General features: G+C 48.9%; 3 protein-coding genes across 3 annotated transcripts in view; 1 reads left to right on the top strand and 2 right to left on the bottom strand.

Annotated features, from left to right (window-relative positions):
- Positions 1–3,905: 3,905 nt before the first annotated feature.
- Positions 3,906–15,442, bottom strand: Neil2 (nei like DNA glycosylase 2). The gene is made up of 5 exons (XM_057786408.1): positions 15,266–15,442; positions 12,802–12,941; positions 8,888–9,231; positions 6,569–6,765; positions 3,906–4,451 (listed from the first exon to the last, which is right to left on the bottom strand). The coding sequence occupies exons 2-5, from the start codon at positions 12,937–12,939 to the stop codon at positions 4,156–4,158; spliced, it is 975 nt and encodes a 324-aa protein (XP_057642391.1). The 5' UTR covers positions 12,940–12,941; positions 15,266–15,442; the 3' UTR covers positions 3,906–4,155.
- Positions 9,669–10,010, top strand: LOC130885034 (60S ribosomal protein L37-like). Its single transcript, XM_057786410.1, has one exon. It carries the CDS (start codon positions 9,681–9,683, stop codon positions 9,972–9,974), a length of 294 nt encoding a protein of 97 aa, XP_057642393.1. The 5' UTR covers positions 9,669–9,680; the 3' UTR covers positions 9,975–10,010.
- Positions 15,443–21,060: 5,618 nt separating the features above from the next.
- Positions 21,061–22,547, bottom strand: part of Gata4 (GATA binding protein 4) — a 43,733-nt gene continuing 42,246 nt past the window's right edge. Inside the window, 1 exon segment of the mRNA XM_057786254.1 lies at positions 21,061–21,844. Coding sequence (XP_057642237.1) covers positions 21,662–21,844 — 183 coding nt within the window. The 3' untranslated portion in view covers positions 21,061–21,661.

The following is a 22,547-nucleotide window of genomic DNA, read 5'->3' as shown; positions in this document are numbered from 1 at the left end:
AAGCGGCGTCAGGAGAGCAGGGACTGGAACTGTGATTAGCGTCTTAGATCGCCGTGGAGGATCACGGTAACCGGAGCTGCCTGTCACTCAGGCTCTACACTGTGTCCTAAGGAATGTAGGTTTCCAAGAGAAAGTAGGTTTCGTGGTTTAAAAGAAAACAGGGTAAACAGTTTTGCTTCCCTCCGAGGAGAGTTTCTGCGGCTTTCCTGAGCCCCATGAAGCTTCAAGTGGGACAGCCTACAGTATTTCTCAGACGTCCCCATCCCTCATCTGTGAGACATGGAGATGATTCTTGGATCGTATTTTCAAAGCTACTAAAACAAAGAGAACTGGGCTCTTTTTTTTTTTTTTTAAATATTTATTTATTTATTATGTATACAATATTCTGTCTGTGTGTATGCCTGAAGGCCAGGAGAGGGCGCCAGACCTCTTTACAGATGGTTGTGAGCCACCATGTGGTTGCTGGGAATTGAACTCAGGACCTTTGGAAGAGCAGGCAATGCTCTTAACCACTGAGCCATCTCTCCAGCCCCCTGAGAACTGGGCTCTTGATGGACATACCTCTCATGTTCTGTTTAATAAACCAGGATTTATGCGGAGCCTGCAAAATCTGCACAAGATTGGGCCCCATCTGGAGTGGGAGGGGCAGCCAACCACCCCTCTAGTTAAGGGTTGCAAGGGTCAGGGAAGGGCTCCCTCCCTCGGTGGTTAGTGGTTGCTAGTGGAATAACTTTTAAAGTTATTAACCTAAATGACACACGAGTTTTATTATGAACTCTTCACACATGTATATAATGTATTTTGATCATATTCCCCTTTAACCCTCATACAACTCCCACACTTGTCAATCCTTTTATTTGTATCAGTGTTTTGCCTGCATGTATATTTTGTGTGAGGGTGTTAGACCCTGGAGTTACAGACAGTTGTGAGCTGCCATGTGGGTGCTGGTATTTGAACCTGGGTCCTCTGGAAGATCAGTGAGTACTCCCAACCTCTGAGCCATTTCTCCAGCCCCTCTCTTATTCTTTCAAATAGACCCATTTATACTTACCTCTTTTTATTATATTTTGATGTGAGTGTGTCATCATACACATTCTCAGGTATGGAGGTCAGTTCTTTCTTCCTCCATGTGAGTCCTGGGAATAGAATTCAGGTCATCAGGTAACCTAATGAGGGGCAGATTTTCTTCAGTGGTATGACCACTAGAAAGTTACCCATGCTTCTGTTAGTATCCCTAAATAAACCTATTGAGTGATCAAGAAGAAAAATGACAATTTCAACGAGGAAGATCATGGGAGGGGACAAGAGAAAATGGTGGTGGTGGGGAATATGATCAAAATACTTTATATACATGTATAAAAATGTCATAAGAAAGCCCATTATTATGTATGGTGAACATGTTAATAAAAACACTCTAAAGTATGTACCTATTTGGTTCTGAATGCTCATGTCCCTCCAAAACTCCCATGTTGAAGCCTTAGGAACCTTTAGAGATGGAAGTTTGGGAGGAATAGTATAGAAGCAAGGTCATACGGTAGATTTTAAGATGATTCCCTTGATATTGGTGTCTTTTCTGCAAGGAAAAAAATATCAGAAGAGCCCCCCCAACACACAGTGAGGTCACAGTGTTCTAGAACGTGCCATCTGTAAACCAGAAGAGGGAATCTCATCATATAACTGAATCTGCCTTGATCTTAAGACTTTCATCTTGTAGATTCATGAGAAGTGAGAAATTACCCACTCAGTCTTTGATTTTATTTTTTAAATTTCCATTTAAAACATCAGTTTACTATAAACAGCTGGGAAGTCAGTTAGACTTGGTGCTACACTTCAGGTCATCCAAGAATTGGAAAAGCCCTTGATAACACTTAGGAGCTTACCTGCCTGTGGCCTTACTGTTCTAGGGGGCAGCCTCACAGACGCCCACATCCAGCAGCAAACAGAGGAGGTAGTGGGGCCACACCCACAGCTTGCCACCCTACTGTGGCACTCTCCTAGTGCATGCTAAGTCCTCTGGGAGGCCACTGTTGATAATGACAACCAAGCCCTGCAGAGAGTGCCCATCAGTGAGCAGGTGGAGGATGTCAAAGGCATGCTTGATGAGGCACACAGTCGTGAACGTGTGCATTGCTGGGCTATGATGAGATGCTCCACAGGAAGCTGTGGGATGAGCTTTGCAGAAGCACTTGGTGGCACAACACCAGGCATCCTGCACCAGTGCCTGTCAGGTTTCTTTGCTGGGGTGCAATCCTGAAGGTTACTGTCACTGATCTGCACATGCTCAGTGCTCCAAGTCCCCCAAAGCTTGATGTCAGAGGCCTCTGTTACCACCCTTGTGACTGTCTCCCACTCAGTCATCCTGGGGACACAGCCAGGACATCTCTGGCACAGATGGAAGAGCGAGTATTTTGCTAAGGCGTGTGACAGTGGCTTTGGATCTTGTTTATTGTTTGTTTTCTCTCTGAGGCAGAGTCTCTGCAAAACCAGGTTGGCCTACACACTGGGTGCTACTGCCTCAGCCTCCTGAGTAGCTGGGATTACAGCACTACCTCAGTTTAACTGTGTGGTCTTAAGTTCCATAAGCTCCCCAGACTTTGTTGACTCACCCATAAAGTAAGGACAGTAAAGAGTAAGTGCTCAGGACTGAGGAAATGGCTCACTGATCAAGAGTACACACTGTTCTAGAGGACCCAAGTTTAGTTCCCAGCACCCACTCAGGTGACTCATAACCCCTGTAACTCTAGCTTCAGGGGATCTGACCTCCTCGGGTACCTGCAGTATTGTGCAGATAACCCTACACAAGACACACATTAAACATAAAATTTTTCAAAACAGAAAATAAAGCAATTTTAAATGATGAAGTGTCCATCTCCATGGCTCATCCTGAAGGATCTGAACAAGAACTAAGTGGCAGGTGCCTGGCGTGGGCAAGCATACAGGGCGTGCTGGGAGCTGGAGATGCAGCTTCATGACTAGGAGCACTCATTCTTCCAGAGGACTCAAGGACGATTCCCAGCACCAACACAGAGCAGGTCACAGCTGCCTGTGAATCCAGCTCCAGGAGATTCCAACACTGCCTTCTGGCTTCCCAGGACACTGCATTCATGTTCACATACTACACACACACACACACACACATACACACGCACGCACGCACATGCACGCACACCCTCCAGAGGTCAACAGAAGCTAAGGTCCATCTAGTTCTCCAAGGCAAAGGGCAGATATGAAATTCCCTCCCATCCTACTCCTAAGGGGATACATCAAGCCAACCCTGCATGCCTGGGCGGCCCCCTTCACGAAGAGTGAGAGCTGGACATAGCTCAGTGGTACAGCCATTGCTTGACACAAGTGAAGCCCCAGGTTTCATCTCAGCACCACAAAACAAAGCAAAGCGAAAAACAAAAACCAACAACAAAACCCATTTCTGCCTAATGAAGATAACATAGAAAACATCACACCGTTTTATTTTCAATTGCTACCCCAGTTTCACGAATTTGCTGCTAACAACCTGATGGGTTGTTTCTCTATATCCCTGGGCACCTGAATTGTCACAAATGCCCATCTTAAACCAGTAGCTTTTCTCACAGTCCCTGGGCACACCTCCCTATCCACCCTGGGTCTTCAGTCACTGGGAAGGCACCAGGCAGGCTGACCAGCAGTACCTGCCCGCAGCTGTGCCCTCATCCCTGACCCCTCCAGGAGAAAGAAGAAAGAAAATGGAGGGACTCAAAATCACTCAGTTCCTAATGCACAACATAACATTAGCAAGGCAGCCTAGGAGCATAGTATCCTCTAGCTGTCCCCACCAGTGCCGCTCCACCCCCAGCTGTCCCCAGTCCCCCAGCTGTTTCCAGTCACTCTTTTTCAGATACTACTGCTCCAGGCATTTTCTCCAACCCTCTGTCAGGATTTTGACAGCATGGTGGGATTATATAGAATTAACCAGAAAAGGAAAACATCTATCCCCCTGAAAGTTGTGGCTTATGCATAATCCAATGAGATGAGTGTCAACAATACTGACCCTCCGGACCCCATCCCCAACCTGTTATATGAGTCCTGCCTACACCTTTCTCTCAGGACACATGGTATCTAGATCTTCAAGGCTACAAGTTCCATGAAGATGGCCAAGTGTTTTTATGAGGACAGCAGATTCTACGGCTCCTCAGATGGCAGCTGGGGCTGGCACTGAGGGCACCACCAGGTAAGCCTCTGGAGTCTACCAGGGGGCCCAAAGCTCTCCTTCATAACCTGGTGACCAGAAGGACACTGCTCCTTCTTGTAGATCTGTGTATGCTGTTCCTTGCCTTGGAGTTTGTACCGAAGCCAATCTGAACTGAACTCCACCACATGATTCACGAGGGCCTCTAGAGAGGAAGAACTCAGGAGTGAACCGAGAGAGAGAGGATGGATCCCTGCTCTGAACAAGGCTTCGTTCTTTATAATGTTCCCTGAAAACAAAGAGAGACATGGGGTTAGGAAACACTCTTGTCTACAGAACCTCAAACTCACTACGGAGCCTAGGCTAAACTCCTGATCCCCCTGCCTCCTCCATCTTCCAAGTGTTGAGTTGCCACCACACTAGCTCACAAACTAAGTTACGATGAGTGGAGACCAGCTTGCTGGGCCACCGAGCAATGACCTTGCTAAGGAGAGGACAGTGAGCCCGATGACACATGGTGGCAACGGATGAAACAGTTGTGGTTCCTCCCCACTCCCCCAAGAGTTTCACAATTGCACTTCCAGTTACAGGTTCTCTGCGAACTGAGTGGCTGGCTACCTGGACTCAGCTCAGCTGTGCTGCCTCTCACCAGAAAGGTGCCCTTTGCTTTAATTTCTTCATCTGGATAAAGGAGAAAGCTAACAAGCGATCGTCTCATGGAGTAGCATGAGGCCAGGACCGTGTGCCTAGGTCGCTGGAGTCACGTGACTCGCGCTGGCTGTCACCGGTATCGTTGCGCAGTCAGCTCTCCGTGTACCTCCGAAAGCTGCTTCTAGAAGCCTCGTTGCTCCTCTGGCATAGAAACTGGTTCTCCCATGAAAGCACAAGGCTTTTCCACCTTCCCATAGCGAGCCGCACCCATGGCAGGCAAAGTCACACTTTGTAGAAGGGTGCAGTTCTACTAACAGCAACTGCTGGAATGGCCAGCTGTGCAGCACTTACTGCTTGCTCTCCTGCGGGCAGTAAGAAGGCTGCCCTCCTTGGACCTAAGCACAGCACACTCCTTGTCTCGACTGGAAATGCTCAGTTTCACCACTCAGTTCTCCAAAGCAGAGAGCTTCTTTCTCGTGCCTTCTAAGAACCGGGAGCTGACCTGATGTTTGCCTCTGGTTTGAGAGCAGGAAGCTCCATCACCTAAGATGTGTAGGAACACATCTTCCTCTCTTCTGATGGCCTTAAGGACAACCATTCATGGCATGTCATGACCCTGAATCTTCTATATGCTCCAGAGGTCACCAGGTATAAGACATTATCACTATGTTAGGTGATACTAATACGCCATCAGGAGGCTCACAACTGACAGTCCTGTCATGTCAGAACACAGTTAAAGAGTAGAGTTACGTGAGAATTCTGAGTACTTGTGAGAAAACTCAAAACACACACACACAAAATACAAGAATCTTGTGGCCTCAGTTTCTTCAAAACAGAGTTCTTGAAATGTGTGTTCATGCGCCTCTCAGGTATAGGGGATAGGAGTGTGCTTACTTCATTGTTCATTACAACTGGCTATTGTGATTTGTTTAGGCCTTTGTGGAAAACCATGTTTTTACACTCTATGGCTTGTCCTCGTGATTGTATACAGCTTGAACTCATGAGAACGTCACTCGGGGACCCCTCTTCGCCCTCAGAGTCAAGTTGTCTGCTGCTCTGAATAAATTTGGCTATTGCATGAAACTTCAGTCTGTCTCATTCATTGGCTTCATTTACCCAGGTCCCTCCCACTGCCTCTAGAGCAGTAAACACTATCATGTGGGTGCTGGGCTGTTGCAAAGATGAGCAGTGAGTGGGTGTGTCCCGCCCAGTTACCGGCCGCCTGGCTAATCCCCGAAATAATTACATGGAAACTATTCATTTAAACACTGCCTGGCCCATTATTTCTAGCCTCTTATTGGCTAACTCTCACATCTTGATTAACCCACTTCTATTAAATCTGTGTAGTACCACTAGGCTGTGGCTTACCAGGAAAGATCCTAGCCTACGTCCATCTCCATCTTGGGCCGGAGATTCATGGCATCTGCCTGACTCTGCATTCTTCTTCCCAGAATTCTGTTCTGTCTACTCCACCCACCTAAGTGCTGGCCTATCAAAAGGCCAAGGCAGTTTCTTTATTAACCAATGAAAGTAACACATAGACAGATGACCCTCCTATACCACTGGGCCAGACAGAAAAGTGAGGGCCACCTAATCCGACCTCTGAGTCTAAAATCTAGGGATGATGAGCCAACCTCAAAACCAGGAGTGTCGGCACAATTGGGATAGGAGTCCTCAAGTCTTGAATGCCCTACACATGCATAACTTTTCCATTAAGCAATGTTGTGGGGTTCCTCCCGATCACACGAGTCATACCTAATCCTGAAAAGTATCTCTGGTCCAATAGTGTATAGCACACAGGCTGAGCCTGGCTCAGAGCTTCCAAGGCTTGTCCTCGATGGAACTTATTAGACAAGATGTCGCAGGTGGGCTCAACCTCTGGGGGAGGACTCCATGACATCTGGCAACTATAAAATGCCAGGAAGCCACCACCATCAAAATGGAGTACCAGCCTGAGGAGACAGAAGGGATCGTACATACAGTGCTCTTACATACAATGAGATCATACATTACAACCACCAATGTACAGTTTACAATATATAAGCAGACCCCTATAGAGTCAGTTCCCATGTATGTATAGTTATAATATAATCATCTCACACACGCAGCAATCAATGAACATCATCATATAGTTACCCCATATAATTATGTCACATGTACATACAATGACCACTATGTGGGTCACATTTACACACAGTTACCATGGGACAGATCACACATACACACAATTTCTACTCGACAGCAGTCAGGTAGACTGCACATTAAGTTTCTAGACTAGTCTGGATCAAACTGGGAAGGTTAAGGCTCTATGGTCAGAATCATAAACATCTCAAGGCCAAATGGAATGAAGTAAAACATGCATGTACGTTGTTTTCTAATTACATTACAGCAATACGTGTTTGACAGACAGAAACAGGAAAAGCTGTGAGTCTGAGTCCAGGTTAGTGGCAAACTAACCAGAGGTGGGCAGGTGCATCAGGAAGCCGATGAAGAAATGGTGGTAAAGGGGGCACCACTCCCAGTTTCAGGCTGCATTAGCCTAGACATGTGTGTGTGTCTCCTACACACCCTGAGCCTTTGAATGTAAGGACAGAAAAGACACCTCACACTTTGGTAAGGAAATAATGAGATACTTTGTAGGGACAGTTTGTCTCCACATCGGAAGTAGGAGAACTTGAGTCCACGTCTGACCTAGTTAGTGTCTTGGGAAGGGCAGGGGAACCTTCAGAAAGCTAGGAGGTGGGCACTATGGTAATGCCTGCAATCCCAGCACTCAGAGAGGCTGAGACAGGAGGATTATGAGTTCGAGACTAGCCTAGGCAATGTAGGAAGACTCTTGTTATAAATAACACAGCAATATTTCTTCCTTTCTTGTTTTCAATGGTCAGAGCCAACAAGTTGGCTCACAGAGTAAAGGTGTTTGCCATCAGCCCTGATGACTTGAGCTTGATATCCAGGACCACATGCTCCAGAACCCACCCACAGAACCAGCTGCTGCAAGTTGTTCTCTGCTTATGTATACGCTTACACACACACACACACACACACAATGAATAAGTGTAATAAAAAATACTCTTTCGAGGATTGGAGGTAAGGCTCAGAGGACTTGCTTAGCAACAATGCACAGTGTCACAAAACAACCCATCAAACAAACTAGAGTACCTGTGTGACTCACTGGAAGTGGAATCTTTTGCTAAAAGGCAAAGTTACACATGACCATTGACCATAAAACTTAAAAACCCTGAATTCCAAAATGCTTTATAAACACACTCAAAGGATGCACACTGGCCTGGAAACAATCCTGACAACACAGGCTACCAGACTTAGTATCTGAGAGTTTAAAGAATGTCAGCACGAGGATGCTGAGTTGACCTAGCAGGCTTGCTATGAAATCCTAACCTGAGTTTGATTTCCAGGACCCACAGTAAAAGGAGAGAATCAGCTCCCGGAAGCTGTCTTCTGACCTTCACACTGGGGTGTACACGCATACTCAAGCAATAATAATGAAATAGATACTTTTTATTGCTAGCATGTATACAAATAGCCCAATGCCAGTAAGGATTGAGCAAATCCAGCCATGAGAATGTTCATTCCCTTCCCGAAGCAACTGGGAACTGACTCTAAGGAAATAATCCTACACATAAGCTTTACACACAAACACAGTTCTCAGTGTTCACAAACCGAGTAAGAGTCTAGACACACTTTTCTTCCCAGTCAGTTCATCCTCAAGTGCCATGTTGGCTGGAAACCTACTCTGTTCTCTCAGTGACCCAGGCAGTTAGAATCTTTTGGATGGCAGACCACAGTCCAGTTCTTAAGGGTTAATTTAAGTTGCAAGAGCTAGTTAGTAATGAGTCTGAGCTATTGGTCAAGTAATCATAATTAATAATAAGGCTAAGAGGTTATGTGGGAGCAGGCGGGTGGGACAGAAAATCTCCACCTACACACTCTGCTTCCTGGATAGCAAGGTCTGGCCATTACCAAGTGCGACTGTTCAGCCACTGCCTTGCCACAGAGGGGACCGTATGAACACTGCAGACCCTATTAGGACCCCTGTCAATGTCACATCATTACCTGGGCACAGGGTCTCTCCAGTCACCTCTCTTATTAGCTTTCTTTGCTCTGGAGAAGTCGTTCACCCAGATGCTGCCAAACAAACCAAATCTGACCTCCAGCCACCTCTGGGCAACTGCTAACAGGTTGTGCCCCCCAGGACCACAGGGGTCATCAGATCCACTAGGCACAGGCTCCCCAGATCCAGAGGGGCCTGCAGAAGTTTCCTGAGCATGGGGCCCCAGGGCCAGCTCTGGGTCCTGGGCCTCTTTCTGCCACATTCTTTGTTCAGGCTGTGGGCTGCTGCCAAGTAGCTCCATCTCCTCCTTTGGATCAAACCGAAGGAATAATTGTTTTCCATGCACCTAGCAAAACAAAACAACAATAAAAAAATGAACATGTATTGGTCCTTAGAGCTCTACACAGGTGCCAAAGCTTCACAGATAGCTGCCAACAGTCTGGATCCTTTTCCTCACCCAAAGCTTGCCCCAGCACAGAGGATTTCTTTGTCCTTTGCTCTTCTGCCCCAGTGGTGTCAAAAGAGGTGAATGGCTTTCCAAATGCCCGGAGGTACTGGAGGAGCTGGATTAGTGATGGGATAGGTCGATGTCAGACAGCACAGCCACCCAGAACATCCAAGGACAGTTGTTCCCAAAGACTTCAGGACCTCACTAGAGATTATCCAAATGCTCATTCATTTAGCTGCTCCTGACTCCATGACACATTTTTCTAGGCTAGAGTGAACCGGCATGTACACACTCAGCCCGACCACAGCTAAAGAAACAATGTCATGGGCCTCGGCGGCAGAAGCAAGATGACGAAAGGAACGTCATCCTTCAGAAAGCGTTGCAACAAGACGCACACATTGTGCCACCGCTGTGGCTCTAAGGCCTACCACCTTCAGAAGTCTACCTGTGGCAAATGCGGCTACCCGGCCAAGCGCAAGAGAAAGTATAACTGGAGTGCCAAGGCTAAGAGACGAAACACTACCGGGACTGGGCGGATGCGGCACCTAAAAATTGTCTACCGAAGACTCAGACATGGATTCCGTGAAGGGACAACCCCTAAACCCAAGAGGGCAGCTGTTGCAGCATCCAGTTCATCGTGAGGATTTCAATCTGTCATAAAATAAATGTTCTGGTTTCCAAAAAAAAAAAAAGAAAAAAAGAAACAATGTCATAAAACCCAGAAGCATCCCCCACCCAGCAAACAGGACCTGGAAAAAGTTACCAACCACAGGAGAACTCACAAACAAAACAAAACAAAGAACTCTAATCCGATGAGTGTGATGGCTCACGACTGTAATCTCAACACTAAAGAGGCTGAGGCAGGGGGATTGAGAGCTCAAGATCTGGGCCACTGAGATGGCTCAGTGAGTAAACTCAGATCCCTTACCTCCAGCAGGTAAGACAAGGCATCTCTCTGTGAAACGGGAAGCAGGTACAGGATGCTGACACATGCGGTACAGCTGAGACATAGGGACCTGCCCTGTTGAATCCCACCCACTCTGACCCTAGACAAGCCTGAGGATGGGAGGCCTCAAGAACTTGGCAGAGGGAGAAGAGCTTGAGGCTGGTGGCTAAGTACAGCCGGTTGAGCCTGTAACACCAGCACTGGGAGGTGGAGTCAGGAGAATCCCTGGAGCTCACTGGTCAGTTAGCCTAGCCAAGTGGTGCGCGCCACACTCAGTGAGAGATGCTGTTTAAGAAGATAATGTGAGAATTCCTGCGGGGAAACCCCAACAGCAACTGATAACCTCCACATGCACAGGTATACTCATGTATGCATCCTTGTACACGTTATATTCTACACACACACATGCATACACACTCTCGTGAACACGCACAATTACACAGTCTTATCCCCTGAAGTATATCTATATTCTCTAATCTTCAAGGACCATCCCAAGTCCCATCTCCTTCAGGACAGAAGGACCCCTTCACATCAAGGTATTACTGGGCCTTAATTACAGCTATGATTCTATCCAGTCTTGTCGGGCAGTTTTCTTATTAAAATACGGGTCCCTCCTTCCCTACCCAACTCTACATTCCCTGGATGAAAAATCCCTAGAAGCACCATCTGGCAGTCCAAAGCTCAGGTCTCCCTAGGGTTTCTACAGCATGGATGTCTCCTCTGTTTCCTACAAAACAGGATCCACTGCATCTCCAGATCCCCTACCATATATTTATCTGTTTCCAAATCTATTCAGTGTTGTGTAAGTGCCAGCTCTGTGACAACTCTCATTATAAGTGCTGGAGGACCAAAGCCATGGGACCCAAACATGGGACAGTCTCTACAAAGAGCCTGAAGTCTGGAAGACATGGACTCTTAAACCTGGACAATTCAGAGTCTCAGTTTCCGGTGGTGAACTATAGGGGAAGGGCTATGAGACATCTTCCACTCGAAGAATGATCCCGTAGCCTATGAGGAGTGTGTGTACACATGTGCATGCATGTATATAAAGTGGAAGAAGTGAACTAGCAATTTAGCAGGGACATACATATTTTGTGTGGGCTGTAAAGTCTATTCTTACAAGGGTTTTAACAAACAAGTGTGTCTTAGTCTGTGTTCTATCGCTGTGAAAAGACACATTGACCAAGGCAACTCTTATAAAAAAAAAAAAATACATGTCACTGGTAGCTTGCTTCAGTTTTAGAGGGTTAGCCCATGATCATCATGGCAGGGAGCAGACAGGCATGGTGCAGTACTGGGGAGCTTTACACCCTGAAACAGAGGGAGAGAGAGAGAGGGGAGGGGAGGGGAGGGGAGGGGAGGGGAGGGGAGGGGAGAGGAGAGGAGAGGAGAGGAGAGGAGAGGAGAGGAGAGGAGAGGAGAGGAGAGGAGAGGAGAGGAGAGGAGAGGAGAGGAGAGGAGAGGAGAGGAGAGGAGAGGAGAGACTGGACCTGGCAAGGGCTTTTGAAATCTCAAAGCCCACATCTCCAACAAGGCCTCCAGTCCTAATCTTTCCCAAGAGTTCTAGTCTCTGATGACCAAGTATTTAAATATCTGAGCCTATGGGAACCATTCTCAATGAAACCACCACAAAGGGTTTTACGCCCCATATACAACTGAAGAAATGAGAGCAAAGACAATGAGAACTTGCTTGGGATCACACAGCTAAGCAGGAGCAGCAGAGACCAATTGCTACTGTACAAAATTCACCCCATACCTCCTATGTGCAGCTGCTCATAGCTAAGCAAGAAGAATACAGGATTGACAAGAACACAGCCTTGCCCTGTTTCTCTGTACATACCACAAAGGACAGACGTGGCCATAAGGATGCACTAGGAGGAAGTCGAGGCTATCACAGAAGTACAGAGGGGGGTCATCTCTCAGCCAACGCAAAGCAGACAGGATAGCGTGGTCAAGTGGAATCTGAAGAGAGGCTAACATTGCCATGGTAAACTGAAGAGGCAGGAGTAGAAACGGTTGAGAAGAAAAAAAAGGAGGATGTGCCCAACACATGTCTACACTGTGGGCAAGAACTAACTGAACTAGCACACGCAAAGAATGACTTGGCTAGGTGAAAGGCCAGAGAAACAGGCAGGGAGGGGTCAGTGTACATGGAGTCCCTGAGGCCCCTGAAGGAACTCTGACTCCCATTCAGGATGAGAAAGTGTGAACCCTGATCTTCAACAGTGCTCATTCCTTCCTTCACAGCTGGCCTACGGGGGCCAGCGGCACCACACCAGAGACGTAGGTAAGAAAGGAGAGAAGTTCTCCAGGTTACGCATGTGATCTTCAGACCCTTTTCGTATGTTCTTTACGGGCCCCAGTCCACTGTGACGGGAAACATCACACTGCAGGGCTACATGCGGTCCTAGCACTGCTGCCCACTGCTGAAAGAAAAGATGTCATAAAACATCTTGGTTAAATGCCTGCAGGGGAGGTGGGGTGAGCCAGCACAGTTGAGATCTGGGGAAAGCAAAACTCACCCGGGCATCCTGGAGCCACAAAGACTGGAAGGAGGCGGGGTTCAGCTTCTTACTGCTCCCTCCTGTCTTGACCACCTTCTGGCCCACAAAGGGGGAGACAAGGCGGTGAAACTTCCTCACAGAAGGCCCTTCCGGCATCTCTGCAAGTAGAAAGTGGCAAACGAGAGCACACTGACTTAGCTCGGTCCTCGAGAGCATGTCTGATGGTGTGGTACCCCAAAGTGCCAGTTTGGGTCACCCACGTTAAGGATTGTATGTGCCAAAACTGGAGCCTGACTGGGGTGAGAGGGGTCAAATCTCATAGACAACTGAGTTGGGGCAGGGTAAGGCCCAGCTTCGGAGCTTTGGTTTTTCTTCCTGGTCCCTCATCCTTATCTATGAAGCAAATATAATCAACATCACATGCTTGGTGTCATGTAGCAGGCACGGTCCGCTTCAAAGGCGCTGCCACCTCAGCGGTTAGCCACTCCTTATTTGTTTGGCTTCTTGAGACAGAGTCTCGCTGTGTAGCTATAGGTGAGCCGGCCCTGTATAGTTCTAGCTGTCTTCAAGACTGACAGCTCTCCTCCTGCCTCAAGCTCCCAAGTGCTGGAATTACAAGTGTGCAAAACCTCCTGACAAGCGTGCAGCACCTCCTTGTTACTTTTTGCAAGGTATATTAGACCTGTACGACATCTCCAAGCTTTCTCAGCCTTTCCCAATCCCACCTGCATTCCAATCCTCTGCTCACTTGCCCATCCTTGGCTCTGGCTCTCTCAGGACCACCCCCAGGGGAGGGAGAGATGCACTAGTTACAAGATCAATAACAGTGGTTCTCTCTACAGGACCAAAGTGCTGGCAAAGCTCAGAACTGTGCCAAGCAGACACCAGCCAGGCAAGGAGGCTACCAACCAGCTTGAGGCCTGATGATAGGTCTGATGGCTGAAAAGCTACAGTAAACGCAAGGCAGGACTGCCTGTCACCCCGCGCCTCCCTGTCCTCGATCATTCAAAGTCACTGAGAGCCACCAGGATGAGACTATCCGAATGGTCTACATCCTGACTGCGCTGAGTGGGAGCTGCCCTACCACACAAGGTTCCACCTCACCTTATCTGCCACTCACCAGCCCCAGGCCATAAACTATGGTGAAGATTATCTTTTTTTTAAACATATATTATTTATTTAACTTCATTTTATGTGCATTGGTATGAAGGTGTCAGATCCCCTGGAACTGGAATTACAGACAGTTGTGAGCTGCCATGTGGGTGCTGGGAATTGAACCTGGGTCCTCTGAAAGAAGCAGTCAGTGCTCTTAACCACTGAGCCATCTCTCCAGCCCCCAGGTGAAGATTATCAAAGACACGCAGCAGGTAGTTATTTCAGTGTTTCTAAAGGCGGTTTGGTTGTTGCTTTCTGTTGGCGTTTCTGGTGTTTTTTACGTCTCACTCTGTAGGCAAGGCTGGTCTTGAACTCTGAACAATCCTCCTGTCTGAATCTCCCCAATGTGAGCACTGGAATTACAAGTGTGAGCCACATACAACTCCCTTCCTCCCCTCTCCGCACTAAGACACTTTTTTTAAAAAAAATATTTATTATGTATCCAATATTCTGTCTGCACATATGCCTGCAGGCCAGAAGAGGGCACCAGACCTCATTACAGATGGTTGTGAGCCACCATGTGGTTGCTGGGAATTGAACTCAGGACCTTTGGAAGAGCAGGCAACGGTCTTAACAGCTGATCTATCTCTCCAGCCCCCTCCCCCCAAGACACTTAAAACAGATTTTAACCAGAAAATTGGGATACCCGAGACATCCCACGAATTCTCATAATTAATAAGCAATACATTCAATAATGCTATTTTTCTTTTCTGTCTTGAGACAGTTTTGCCTATATTCCGGATGCCAAGCTGGCCTACAGCCCTCTGTGTATGGATGGTCTCCACCCCATGGCACTGTCATTCCAGGACTGCTTGGCCACTCCTGGTTAATGTGCAAACACAGGGCATCTTGCAAGCTAAGCAACCCCTCTACCAACTGTGCTAAGTCTTAAGCTTCAGTGCAATATTTAAATTCATCCACACTTGGATTCCCACCCACACTCTTGGAAATGTGGTAAAAGTTCATCTACTCAGACCTTCAGGGGAAACTGCTGGGCTGGAAGGCGGCTTGCCAGACACTGGTATCCTAATTATCTCCCAGCTCAGAGTCTGGTCCCCGTGGTGTGCCCCCCCTCCCCCCCGCCTCCTTCAGAGAAAGTTCTGGAAAAGTCCGCCTGTGCAATGCACCGTAATCTTAAATTTCTACCGCCTTCCAGATGTGGTAGTGCAAGCCTTTAATCCCAGCAGCCCCAGAGGCAGAGGCAGGAGGATCTCAAGAGAACTGGAGGCCAGCCTGGTCTACTGAGAGAACCCAGGCTACTCTGAGATCTAGTCTCAAAACAAACAACAACCCGTGGTGGTCAGGAAAGGGAAGAGAAAATGAGAACCTTGGGCTTCGTTTCTAGGGCGAGGCGGTCAGGCTGTGCTGGACGTGGTTCCTGTCGTCCAGCCTCCAGGCTGAGTCTTAGGCTGCTGCGTTTCTCAAATCTTCAGAATGATTGAATGGGGAGGGAACACGTGAAGGTCACGAGGGCCCGGGAAGGCGGAAGGCAACGTGATCAACAAAAACAAACGTGCGACCCGGCAGCCCGTGACCGGAAGAGACGCTGCTTAACTTTTCTGTAATTGACTTTTCACCAAAGGTTAAAAAGAAAAAAAAAGTGTTGACAACGTGCACGTGTGCGGCCCTGGGAGGGTGAGAAGGAGGTGCGCCCAGGCGGGTCCCGCAGAGCTAGCTGTACCCTACGAAACCGGGTCCCAGCGGCTGCAGCGGGAGCGCAATCCGCTCGTGCTTCCCAGTTCCAGACGGGAGACGGTGGTGGGGAGGACACGGATGCGGAGACGAGGGACGACAAGTTCAGCCTGCAGGAGGCGAGCTGGCCCCCGCGGCCCGGAGCCGAATAACTCTTCCCGGGGATAGGCGGGAAGCCGCTTCCGGGACTCCAGGGCTCCAGGGACCCAGCTGGTCCTGGGTGGGGAGCTGCGGGCTTCTCTCCTGGGAACTCTGGAGATGGGGACCCTCCGAGATGGAGGAGCTACAAGCTCTTCCCCTGGGGGTGCTGGAGGTGGGGTGCGCCCCGGGACGGAGAGCTGAGATCTCTCCTGGAGGAGCTGGAGACTGTTCACCTCGGGATGGGAACTGCGGGTTCCTCTACTCAGGCTCCTCCCACCGGTAGGAAGGATGCTGCGGTTTTCTTCCTGCGGTAACCACTGGAGACACAGCTCTCTCCCTGGGCGGCTTCCGCTTTGTTGAGTCTGGCTGGAAGCTTATTGGCCTGCTCCCCGGCACCCACACCCCTCTATTCCTCCTTACCCACGACTCCCCGCGGGCTTGCCAACTCCCAGAGTCTGGGAGAGAGTGAACTGGTACCAGGTAAACCAAGCGCTCAGATGCTAGTGGTCTTGACATGGTTCAGGCCAAGACAGACGTTTCCGGTCCTCCGTACTCTTCTGCGAGGTTTTGGTTTTGTGAGAAAAAGCCTCACAGTATATTGCAGGCTGGCTTGGAACTCACTGTGGCACCCTGGGTGACCTTCCGGTCTTAGACTTTAAAGTGCTGGGTTTTTAAACACGGCACGACCGGCCTGAAAAGCTTTTAAAGAGTGAAGTTAGTTTTTACTTTATATTATTTTAATAGTGTTTGAATTTTTACTATGTGCTTTAAGAAACTTTTTTTTATTGTGTATTGAAATTTTTATTTGGAAGAATAAAGATGGTAGCGGGTTGTTCAACGATAGTTAGGACTTAAAGAAGGGTGGAGCCAGCACTTTCCAGGAGAAGGTGGCTAGGGTGTCAGTCCCTGGACCTTGCAACTGAGGGCCCCAGGAGGACCTGGCCAGCACAGGGAAGACAGCCCTGCCTCAAGAAGTAGCTCAGTCTTTCACCATAGCTCCTGCTGCAGGTCAGAGGGCAGATCTAAAGAGAGGAGGCCTCTGACATCCAGAGGGCAAAGGTCCCTTAGGGGAAGAAGGTGAGCTTGAGGGTGCAGCATTTTAAGGAAGGGGGGGGTCCCTATTGCATGCTGGAGTACGCTTTCCCACTTTCTGCAGCTGGCCTCTTCGGAGAATCACATCTGCTACAGGATTCAGTGCACTCCGGTGGCAGCTTCCAGAGGGCGACATGCACGTGTGCGGGACACACACATACACACCACATTTTGTAGACGGGCTGTGCTGGATAGAAGCCATAGCCCAAACCCCGCCGTATCTGGTGGAATCAGAGCTGTGCACCTAAGAGGTCTCTTCTGAGACCGAGGGACGCTACAGCTGAGAAAGTGAACCTTTCACAATTTGCTGCTATCACTTAAAATCGCCATTTTAGTTTACTGAGCACACGCTGTGTGTGTAAGACACCTTGGAAAATCTTTACGTAGACTGCCTCGTTCTTAGCTGTGGGAAAACAAGCCAGCCACAATACCTAAATCTAGCGTTTAAATGGGACATCTATGCCACAGCGTTACGGACATAAAGCTGTATTTCGCAAACTCATGTCTATGAGTCACTTGGAAACATTTAAGTGTAGATTAATCTTTGTTGTAAAACATGATTGCAAAGATGTAAACATGTTTTGATAAAGCTGTCAATGTCTAGCCTTCAGTAGTGCTCAATAAGCAGTAATGCTTTTGAGTAGAAAAGTTGGGTTGGGGTTGACCTCAGATTTAACAGCTGGAAAACCAGCTATAACAGATGTGGAAAGAGAGACGAGAATGCCTGCGCCCCCATGTGGTGAATGTGTGAACTGCAATTGCAGTGCTTCCTTGTTCTCCAGGCCTGTGGCCCTAAGGAAGTTCTCTGGATGGCGACATTAAAGCATTTGGACCGTTAGATGGTCCCTGAGACCCCTATGATCTGACTTTCCTTTTTCATAGCTAGATTGTCTTCAACTCTCCCAGGCCGGCTGTTGGACACTCATTCTTAGCAACTGAACCCCTGTGACCCCACTGAACTCTCATAGGCTTCTACCTCCAGAAAGGGATGTAGGGATTGGCAGAAATTATCCACCCCCCATTAAGCTAACTAAGGCTTTCTTCGGGCTCCATTTGTCCCACCAAGTGTTAGGGCACCCTAGACAGATGTGATGGTTAATCTGACAGACAGCCTTCCAACCCCAGACTATACCAGAGACTAAGAACTCAGGCTGGTCTTGAACGTGTGAGCCTCCTGCCTCCACCTTGTGAGTGCTGGGGTATCAGGTGTATTCCACACCTGGTTTATGCAGTGCTGAGGATCGAACCCAGGACTTCATGCATGCTAGGTAAGCACTTTACTAATGAAGGTAAAGCCGCAGTCTAAACCTTTCTCCTTTATGTCATTTGTCTCAAGGTTAATTATGGCAAGGGAAAGGTGACAAACACAGTCAGCACGCCAAGCTTTGAGGACAGGGGTTCCTCCTAATAATTCTCCAGCCCCCTTTGGTACATATTCAGTGATGAGAAACTTGTAGCCATTGCCATCAACCCAACCACACCCAGTCACAGCTAAGCTGCCTCCCGCTCAGAAGGTGGGGCCAATGTATACCCTATGGACTTAACCTGGCTCCCAGAAGGTTTAATCAGTCAGAAGTGTGACCATAAAGCCATGTGATTTGTTATGTAGACTTTTCCCTTGAGAAAGTGATTTATCCTAATGACATCATTTTGTACCCTCTCCCTCGCTTCTCCCTCCTCCCTAACATGTACTAACAATTTGGAAATGCATCTTTGTTGTTGTCAATGATGACTGAGATAATGTTCACCACCAGGCCCGTCTGCATCTTTTATAGTCTCTTAAATACAGCAACTCAGGCTTCCTTAAGGATTGCAACAAGTCTGGTGATCAAAGAGGCCAAGTTACCTTAACTGGAGAGAGGACCAGTTATGAGTGTATGCAGAAAGAGGCGTTTACTGAGACAATGTAGAATTTTGTTCTGAAATCCATTTCTAAAGAGAAGTGATGTATGCAGGATGGTGGTGGCACACTCCTTTAATCCCCGCACTTGGGAGGCAGAGACAGGCAGGTCTTGAGTTCGAGGCCAACCTGGTCTACAAAGCAAGTTCCAGGACAGGCTCCAAAGCTACAGAGAAACCATGTCTCAAAAAAACCAAACCAAACCAAGTGATGTGAATGTTTTAAACAAAAATGCCCTAACAAGACCCATGGACCTCTTTGGCTGACAATTTGGAATCTCTCTTCTTACTAGGACTCACCTTACCTGATTGACAGAAGCTCTCAGTTTAATGGGTTTGGCTATTCTTTTAAGAGCTGGTAAGTTTTTCCTGGGCCAGTAGGATAGGGTCACTTGAGCCAGGCTGTGTTGGTGCACACCTTTCATCCCAGCACTTGGGAGGTAGAGGCAGGTGGATCTCTGTGAGTTCGAGGTCAGCCAGGTCTACAGAATGAGTTCCAGGACAGCCAGAGCAACACAGAGAAACCTTGTCTTGGAAAAGCAAAAACAAAACAAAACAAACAAAAACAGGTTACGAGCACAGCATTTGCCACACAAACCTGACGACCTGAGTTTGGACCCTGGACCCATGTAGAGGTGAAAAAGAGAGAACTAACTCCCAAACGTTGTTCTGACCTCCACTGGTGTGCTGTGGCATGTGTGCCCCTTCACACAATCAACTAAATAATTTTGAAAACACTTTAAAATATTCTTCCGGTTTTACATAGAATAGTGTGTGTGTGTGTGTGTGTGTGTGTGTTATTACTACTAGAAAATAACCAGAATGCCATGAGATCTGAGGCCCTAGATGCCTGGCAGATGTGGCATAAGCAGGTCCTGAAGGTGGGTGATATGTAAGCCCAGCCATGCCGCAGGGACCAAATGACACACGGTCTTAGGACCAATGATTGCTCTGCGCTCCTCGTATTTCTGAGGTGAAGCAGATTAGCAGGTGTGACCTGAGGATAAAGGAGACAACTGTCTTTGTCTCACTGGGGTATTTGTCCCTTGAGGGGCCACTCAGGATGTGTCCTGCATCGGGAGACAGCAGAGACCGAGAACCATTCGGTTGAGCGGAAGCACAAGCACCAAGGCAAATGCTCTAAAATGTCCCCACTCACAGGGGATAGCTATGTGAGAAGGTGGGGACAGTAACTTCAGCTCTGGCTGCTCCTGCCCTCTCCAGGAAGCTGAGCCTGTCCTGAGATCTTCCATTTCCATTCCCTCAGCAGCCTCCGCCACTGACTCCAAGGTGCCAAGTGCCAAAGCCGTGAAGGGGGAACTGGGTAGAGACAGTCCCTGCCCTTTGGTCTACTAAAAAGGGTGTGAGCCTCAGGACTTCTAGAAAAGAATTCTGAGGGAAAGAGGAATACAGATAAATTTATTAGTTAAATACTGATTTTACAGCCATTTCACCTTAAGACAATGTTAACAGGTTGTGGAGGGGGAGGCATGAGAGGGCAGCCTTCAGGGAGCAAACGTGTAAAGGAGGATTACAACAATCTTGGTTCAAAGCTATTCTCTGCTACGGCCAGTAACGTTTCGGGGTGGGGGCTGGGAGTTTGGGGTACAATGGGTCATGCCATAGTTGGCTACAGCTCTGTGGGTGATGAGGACGAGGAAGGATCTTTGGGGGCCCCAGGAAGTGGGGAGGGGAAGAAACGCCAATTCTAGGAGAGCTACAAGCATGGCAATCCCATCGGGCCCCCCGAGACAGCTTCCATCCATCTTCCATCTGTCACCTTTGTCCTTCCGCAAATCTCCTTCGGTTGTTCCTGCTTTGAATTTGTCTTGCAAATGCTCTGGGTTTCCTAGACAAAGGACCCAGGCTGGAGAAAGGCCCAGATCCAGGTGACTGTTTGACTTGAGAAAGGCCATGGCCTGGCAGGCTCAGAGCAAGCTCAGAGCAAGCAAGCTGGAGTCGTGGGAACAGGGTTGTGCTGTAGACACAACCTCCAGAGGGACCCAGGGGCAGACGAGCGCAGTCACCAAGCTGCTTCCGTAGCAGGTTTTGTTCCCCAACAGTGGAACCCCTGTGTGTGAAGGGGTTGAAAAAGGATGCTAGGCGCAGCACCCCATGGCCCTAGCCTGCTACGCAACTGAGCTCTAGTTCTGCAGAGGATAGGAGATGTTCAGGCTGGAGAGCAAGGGTTTAATGCCGGAGTTCCTGGGAGAGGGGGAAGGGAAGGCTCTACAGCTGGACGGGGATCTGATGCATACCCTGTGTGATGGGTGAGGTGTCTTCGCCGCCGCCACCACCACCACCACCACCATCTCCCCAGGGAGCACTCAGTAACATCTGCACTGCACCCGCGCTTCTGGAGTCAGATCTGGTATGGGGCATGCAGGGATATGCCATGCCTCAAGGGGAGTGTTGGACAAGGGCAGGGCTGCCACGTCCAGTCCACATCAAGTAGACACCCTGCACAGGCTGGAGACAGTGTCTTGAAGCCTGGGACCCTACAGCCACCCGAGGAGCACAAAGAAAAAAAAACCCACTACCTAGAACCACTGGGGTGGAGAGTTGGGGTGAAGGAGATTAGGTCTCTATCCTGGACAGGCAGGTGGAGAATGAGAAAGATCTCCTGCACCAGGGAAGAGCCTCATTGGGCCGTGCTCGCACGCGAAGGTGGGCGTGTCTCTAAGGTCGCAGGCTCTTCCCAGGGCTCCACCTGAAAAAGGTGTTTGAAGAAACCCAGCACCCACATCCCTAAGCGATTGTCAACAACTTCAAGTTCTACCCAGTTGTTCTTCGGGAGTTGTTCCCAGACGAAGGGGCTGGCCAGGTTGCCCCAGCCTCAGACTTTGCTGGCCCCCAGGTCCCAAGTCCGAGCAGGAATTTGAAGAGGGAGAGGGGATGATTATGCTGTAATTATGTCCCCGTGACTGTCAGCCAGGACCAGGCTGTTCCAAGAGTCCTGCTTGGAGCTGGCCTGTGATGTCTGAGTGACCGGAGATGCATAGCCTTGTGGGGAGAGCTTCAGAGCCGACAGCACTGGATGGATGGAGGGCCCATGGCCGGACACAGTACTGACAGAGAATGCCTGGAAGGCAGAAAGCAGAGTGAGCCAGTAGGAGGCCCCTGGGGGCCCAAGGACCAGATCTGGGGAGAGGGTGAGGGAGTAAGCACTCAGCTGCTTCTCTAGGGCCTAGGGCCCAGAGTCCAGCTGCAGGGGTCTGTGTGCTTCCCCAGGGCTCCCGAGAACAGTGTCATTAGGGCCATAACCCAGGGGTTTTGTGCAGCTGTGCCTTCTCAGAAGGCTCTGACAGCCACAGGAGACACTCTTATCACCACTTCCGGGTCAGATTGAGGTCATCCTCTTCTCCATCCTGAAGGGGTCCTAGCACTTTTGTTTCTGTGGAACCAGGTTCTCTCTGGTTCACTCTGAGGGTAGAATGCTCAGACAGCCGCACACTCTTAGAGGTAGTGGGGCTGGAAAAGGGAAACTGTGACTTCCTCATCCCCAAAGAGGCAGAGGAACTGGGTGCCATCATACCCTCAGGAGGGCATGGTCCCCTGCTGAGCCATTGTGGAGGCTCTCAGGAAGCTGGGACTTATGAAGATAGTTTTCTGCCCACCTCTCACCCAAGCCTGAACCATGCTAACAGGGTCCTCCTGCCTTCCCTGAAAAGTCTTCAAGACTAAGGTCAAAGCACTTCCAACTCTAGAGTCCAAGTTTGCTTCCAACCGCAACACCCAAGTCTGACTCAGGGGGTAGCTGGTGCTTTCTGTCACATGCATCCTGG

This window comes from Chionomys nivalis, chromosome 12 (assembly GCF_950005125.1).
Source record: "Chionomys nivalis chromosome 12, mChiNiv1.1, whole genome shotgun sequence".
In the NCBI taxonomy this organism is placed as follows: Eukaryota; Metazoa; Chordata; class Mammalia; order Rodentia; family Cricetidae; genus Chionomys; species Chionomys nivalis.
The sequence above is the reverse complement of the archived record's forward strand: the minus strand, read 5'-3'. Positions and strand labels throughout refer to the sequence as shown.

What these genes read in the sequence shown, in the direction of transcription:
- LOC130885034 (XM_057786410.1), top strand. Translation starts at nt 9,681, where the DNA reads ATGACGAAAGGAACGTCATCCTTCAGAAAGCGTTGCAACAAGACGCAC.
- Neil2 (XM_057786408.1), bottom strand. Translation starts at nt 12,939, where the DNA reads ATGCCGGAAGGGCCTTCTGTGAGGAAGTTTCACCGCCTTGTCTCCCCC. An exon ending in TGGAGAGACCCTGTGCCCAG is followed by an intron (nt 6,766 to 8,887) that starts GTAATGATGTGA and finishes CTGTCTCCTCAG; the next exon opens with GCTGGTACTCCATTTTGATG. An exon ending in GAGATACTTTTCAGGATTAG is followed by an intron (nt 4,452 to 6,568) that starts GTATGACTCGTG and finishes CTTTGTTTTCAG; the next exon opens with GGAACATTATAAAGAACGAA.